This window comes from Protopterus annectens, chromosome 5.part0, assembly GCF_019279795.1.
Source record: "Protopterus annectens isolate FY-2018-M chromosome 5.part0, PAN1.0, whole genome shotgun sequence".
Lineage (NCBI taxonomy): Eukaryota > Metazoa > Chordata > Ceratodontiformes > Protopteridae > Protopterus > Protopterus annectens.
The window spans coordinates 570,529,699-570,535,698 of NC_056735.1; the positions used below are offsets into that span (position 1 = coordinate 570,529,699).

General features: G+C 39.1%; 1 protein-coding gene across 2 annotated transcripts in view; it reads right to left on the minus strand.

Annotated features, from left to right (window-relative positions):
- PRKX (protein kinase X-linked) overlaps nt 1–5,192 on the minus strand; it is a 1,617,443-nt gene extending 1,612,251 nt beyond the window's left edge. Inside the window, exon 1 of one of the 2 annotated variants that reach the window (XM_044072450.1) lies at nt 4,287–5,192. In XM_044072450.1, the coding sequence (XP_043928385.1) occupies nt 4,287–4,449 (163 nt within the window). In that variant the 5' untranslated portion in view covers nt 4,450–5,192. The remainder of the gene's footprint in view (nt 1–4,286) is intronic. The other variant, XM_044072451.1, reaches the window with a different exon arrangement.
- Nucleotides 5,193–6,000: the final 808 nt, after the last annotated feature.

A 6,000-nucleotide genomic window follows, 5' to 3' on the forward strand; every position in this document is an offset into this window, starting at 1 on the left:
GACAGAAAAAAAAAAAAACATGATTTTGTCACATCTATTAATGCAGATGACAAGACCACCCCCCAAGGTTTGGCCAGGTAACATACAATGGGACAATCCCTCTCCTGATATATCTTCACTTCCCCCAGAGCTACAGCAGTTATGTACTTTTGTCACTATGTGTACACCAAAACACTAACAGCAAACCAAATAATATTTTAACAGGTTATAAAATTTCTATACAATAAGTTATAATTTCCCAAATGGCTTATAGCTTATATAATGTTTAGCTAAACAGTTATGCAGTCCCAAAAGCAGAAATCTTGAGATTCTTTCCCCTTGGCATTCAAAGGAGTTGACACAAACTCAAAGAAAAAAAAACACACACTAGTTCAAACAATCCCCCTGCATCCATTGGCCAAAACCTATGAATTTTCTATTAAAATTGCCTCATAGTTTCAAAGAAAAGGAATCATGTGAGAGAATTCCAGTGAGTAAAGCCAGTGTCTGAGGACTGCCACTTTCATAAAACAAGTCTGCAAACTGACTGACTTGTAATTCCTCACCCACAGTTTGCTTAGACAACTACTATAAATAAAAAAGACAAACGTTCTACAAATAAAATATAAAAACAGGCAACAGATCCATTTACTACATACTAACTGAAAACACAACTACTGTGATACAAGTATCTACTTTTTAAATATACAGGGACAGGGAAGCAAGCACATATCTGAAAGTCTCTACAGCAATTAAAATATGGCTGAAAACAAGCATCAGATGTAAAGTGATAGAGTAACTCCTGAACAAAATCATCAGCATAGCCAGTTTTAGGCACGAGTGAACCCTGTGGTCACTGCCCCCCCCCCTAGTTCTGGGGGGCACCAGCCACACCAAGTTATCCAATTTTGATTTTGTTACATGTTTGTCAAACCAACAAAGGCAATTGGCAGCAACTGTGTACTTAATAAATTAAGTATGCAGTAATACTAAAATGGAGAATCCTAAGGATTAACACAATTTCTTCCCCTTTAAAATGCAAAGCTATCTCTGGTTGCAGTAATAGTGTTTGTCAAACTGAAAGCTTTATAGCTTCATTAAAAGTTTTACGACAGATATAGATCCCTTGACTTAATGAAATCCTACCGATGGGCATTCCCTCCACTAAAACCATCATAGCCGGCTTTAGGCATCTGCAATACCTACTGCTGCATGGGCTCTCCCCCAATCAATGTGACTGTTTGGGGTCCTGCAAAAACATAGACCTTACAACTAAAACATGAAGAAGCCAAGCCAGGACACACACAATAATTCTATTAAGCGCTTTCGTCTCGTAGTAGAAACTTCAGACAAAGAAACACAGACCTTATGCAAGACAGGTGGCTATCACTGGGGGGTTTGGCAGGAAGAGGATGTGTGAAAGCAACTGCTCACTGACACAGTATCTTGATGGGTAACACAGCTGTCAACAGTGTTTTGCTCTGGCTGAGCTCTTGGTTGTGGCACTGTGTGGACTCTTAAATGTCATCCCTGTCTGTGTGCGTCTATCCATGTGGTTTGGTTTCCTCCAACACCTCAAAGACATGCAGCAATGAACTGGCATCCCTCTAGTTTATCTGAAAGTGAATGTGCAGTCTATGTGCACATTTGTGTCAAAAACACAGTTTCTGGGGTCTGCTGCGAGTGTGTGTGTGTGTGTATGTATATGTGTGTATATATATATATATATATATATATATATATATATATATATATATATATATATATATATATATATATATTATTACACACACACACACACACAGATATATATATATATATATATGTACATATACACACACACATATACATACTCCTGCGTACCAATACAGTACTTGCCATTGATGTGGACTTCATCCATTTCAGCAGGCTGCACATGGTCAAGGAATTCTCACAATTTTTTAAAGGGTACAAAAACACATTACCACATCAAGAATGCAGGTGGGAAACTCAAATACAAAAAGTCAAAACTAATGAATGAAATTACCAGCAAAATAGAGTAACACAACACCCATTGAAGCCTTAATAGCACGATCATTGCAAATATACAAATCAATAAATGACCTAGATAGTCACAACTGCCAATAAGACAAAAGAAAATGACATGAAAATTATCTTATTACTTCTGAGGGTTACTTATTTTTAAATCCCACAAGAAAAAAAATTCAATACTTCTATCATATTCAAAAGAAAACAAAAGCAGAATAAAGCCCAGCATTTAATTCCTTATGGAGAAAATGGGAACAAACTGCAATCATAATAACTTTAACATCTAACTAGGTTGGAGGTGTAAAGACTGGGAAAAGTCTTAGAGTTCGAGCAGTAGCCTTGGCACTGAAGTAACTGTCAAGGAAAGGGAACGGAGCAATGAGACTGTGCCTACTTGGCCCCCAAGAGGTAGGAGTGAAATGTGCATCAGAAACACGTTGTTGGTGTCGGTTGTCAGTAGGAGGAGGTACAGCTTCTAAAAATTTATGCTACCACAAAGGCAGTAGCCAACAACTTTCTCACTGTATGGCATTTCCTTGGGCGTTCGGAGATGCATACAAAAACATTAGGGCATAGAAAACCCAACAATCATGAGAGCTTCCCTCATTGTAAAAAAAGAGAATACAACCTATAACAGTCATATCCCCACCTCAGAGGACAGCAGAGTACACAAGATACTGACATCAGTAGAAAATGGACAAAGTACAGGAAAAAAAACAGTATTTTCAAAGGTTACGTAAAACCTCTGCACTCCATATTCTACAGTAAATGGTAAACTGAAAAGTACCATACAACAAAAAACTATCACCTTTATGTTTACAACAGTTGAAAATAATGAACTTAGTCTATAAAGCACAACACAATTCAGTCTGAGAACTTGCAACCCTGAATGGTCATCCATTGGTACAGCTTCCACAATAAATCAAACATTATCAGTATCGGTTTCTGTAAACTCCATTTCTTTCACAGCTGCCTTCTGGTAAAACTTCTGTAGCTCACAAAACTTGCATACTGTCACATTTGTCTCCCTTTCCTTTGGTCTCTCAGCATTTCTCTCACAATCAACTTAACAGATCCAAAATACAAAGTGTGAAATTAAATAAATCTACTGCAGAGTATTATGAGTTGAGATTTGTTAAGACCTCTAGTTAGATCACAACTACTGCCTTGAATTATTCCTTGAATAGCAACTGTACCAACACCTGCCAGTATTAACGTACATCAGCATTACACATAAGATCTGTGACAAGTGATGTAGCAGAACAGGAACGGGCACCTGTCCACCATGAAGCTCAAGCATGCAACCATAATTTGGATACATCATATATACACAAGAATAATAACATTGTGTCAGCAAAGATGGTTTTGTGCCTATATCAGATGGCAAAACATAACCGTACACATAAATACAAAATGACTTTAAACTTTGTGACGTCCTGTGTCTGGACCTTTTCCACAATAATTAACAATATGAACCATACAAGAAGCAGTCCCTGCACATACTTCTCGCCTGTTATTTTTTTTCAAAACTAGCATTACTCCTTCCTCAAAGACTGTCCGTATTAACCTCACCTTGTAAGCTTTTCGACTGTCACACATTATAAATGAAATCTCACATTTTGTTTTAGAAACACCTCCTACTAGAGGCAGAATCTAATGTTATACAATGTCCAAAAGTGCATATTCATACTTAAGTGATGCTGCACTATTAAACAGCACTGTCTTCTTCCACTTTCAAGTTTGCTCACTTGTCACACATCCTGCCATGTTTCACACATTCTTGTAAATAAAGTTTGGGAGGTATGCTCCCAGATACAAAATGTGAACACCAGAAAATGTGCTTTTCACTGCTAGAACACTGAAATACTCGTTAAGTTTACAGAAAAGTATGCACTCATTAAGTGATAAACAGGAGACGGTGACAGATATTCAAAGCTCTCAACCCCTCCATCTCCAAAATGAGGAACACTACCTTTTTTAATGTGTGACAAATGGGCAAAATGTGGAACACTTACTAACAACTTCACCTAGGAAGCTCATAAGATGGTTAAAATGTGCTTTTTTTTTTTTTACATATAAAACTTATCTTGATGAATTAATATGATTATGCAGTGCTCTCAAAACCGAACACTGAATGTGCGACGGATACTTCAAAGTGGAACTTCGAGGAACATTGTTTCAGGACCTTAAATGAGGAACGCTCCTCGTAATGAGGTACACTTGAGAGGTATGCAATATTACAGAAAAAAAGAATACGCAGCCCAGCAAAGGTAGCTTACCCACGGTAGCCACAGTATCAAAGTCTTCCAGTTTGTACTGGACTTCCTCTTGGTCTGCAGCAGCTGAGGTTGATGAATGAGCACCTTCCGCAGCAGCAGCACCACTGGGATCTACTGTGCTACCTTCATTCCTCGGCTCAGACTTCGCCTTCTCTGTTGCCATGTCCACTGTGCAAAACAAACTATAGATTCCCCGCTTTTGTTATCAGCAGCAATGCATTTGAACGTTAATTCCCCGAGAGGCCTTTTGTTGGTCCCCAGGACGGAGGTCTACTTCTGTCGCCGGTGGTTCCTCATGCTAAAAGCTACGTTCCCAAACCTTATCGCCAGATCTTGGGCATGTTAGGAGCTGCTTCTACTGCTACTTCCCCTTTCCAAGTTTCAAGGTTCCATTACCGAGCCAGGAATCACAGTTACTGCAGCACGCTCAATGGTGTTTATTCCGGGTCCTTTTATTCTTTTTCTCCCTTTCAGACACTGTAAGCCTCTTGTACGTTTAAATGCATGGTGAAGCAACAACAGAAACATCAAATTCCTCAACTGCAACTAGTCGCTTTATCAACCTGTTATCTCTAACTTTTCATGCCTTCAGCAATAGCACACACTATTCCCTGATTGTACATAATACACGGGGCGCCAGCGCCCAGATACACTATACATTTAATACTTCTTCGTGCCCAAAATTAGGACAGTCAAGCCCCTCACTCCACCGGCAGCAGGGACAATAATTATTGTCCACTCTAAATCATTCACCCGGCCAGTCAGTTAGAATTTCAAACTATTTAATCCTCGATAAGGAAGGGACAGGACAGCACCCGTGCAATGACTGACAGCTTAGCCGCCCACTAGCAGGAGGGGCTCCATGACAACCAGGACCACTCAGAGTCAGGGGGTGGGGAGTAGAGCTCTCTAGGCTTGGCCGGCAAGATTTTCTTGTTTTTATTCTCCACATGGAAAGTAGACCGGAATTATGAAATAATTGTAGGTTGGTCAAATATGACTGGACACTGATGAAGTTTCTCTGCAGATATTATCCCGTTCTACGGTACTTAAGGATTAAGATAAAGGTAATATGTTGAGGACCCTTGCAGGATACGACTTATTTAATATTAAGTATTCCATCACTTTTGCAAATCTTCAATTTTCTGCAGCTCCAGACTGAGTAATAAACGGTGTACTTTGTTAATGTTATGTTGCAGTTAACCCATGTCTTATAGCAACTTTGCACTTTATGCAATTAAACCCCCGCTTTATTACTCCAGAGACAAATGTTATCTTACATTCGTACTATGTAAATAGTTATTCGTGCTTCAATTCAGCAAAGGAAAATCGGAGACAAGACACCCCAATGAACAAGAGGGTAGGTGTGCCTGCACCAGCTATTTCCAGACATCACTATGACTCGGCGTCTCCTCACACTTGTGGTTGCATTGTTTAATTACTGCCCCTTTTATCTAGTTCAGACAGTAAATGGAAGATTTCTACTCATTCTAGTTCAAAATGTAATTAATGATGCACAAGCCGCCTAGCTGTTATGTAAGATACATTATTTTATTTTTGAACCCAACAAGGGCGTTGGTTTTAGATGTGCCCCATACATTACATTTTGTAGCAGAACGGTTTTCTCGTGTCCTTCTTAATGCAGTGCAGACCCTATTTTGGTAGTTTTGTCCTGTGCTGGCACCTGCGAGAAAAAAATAAATAAATCAATAAA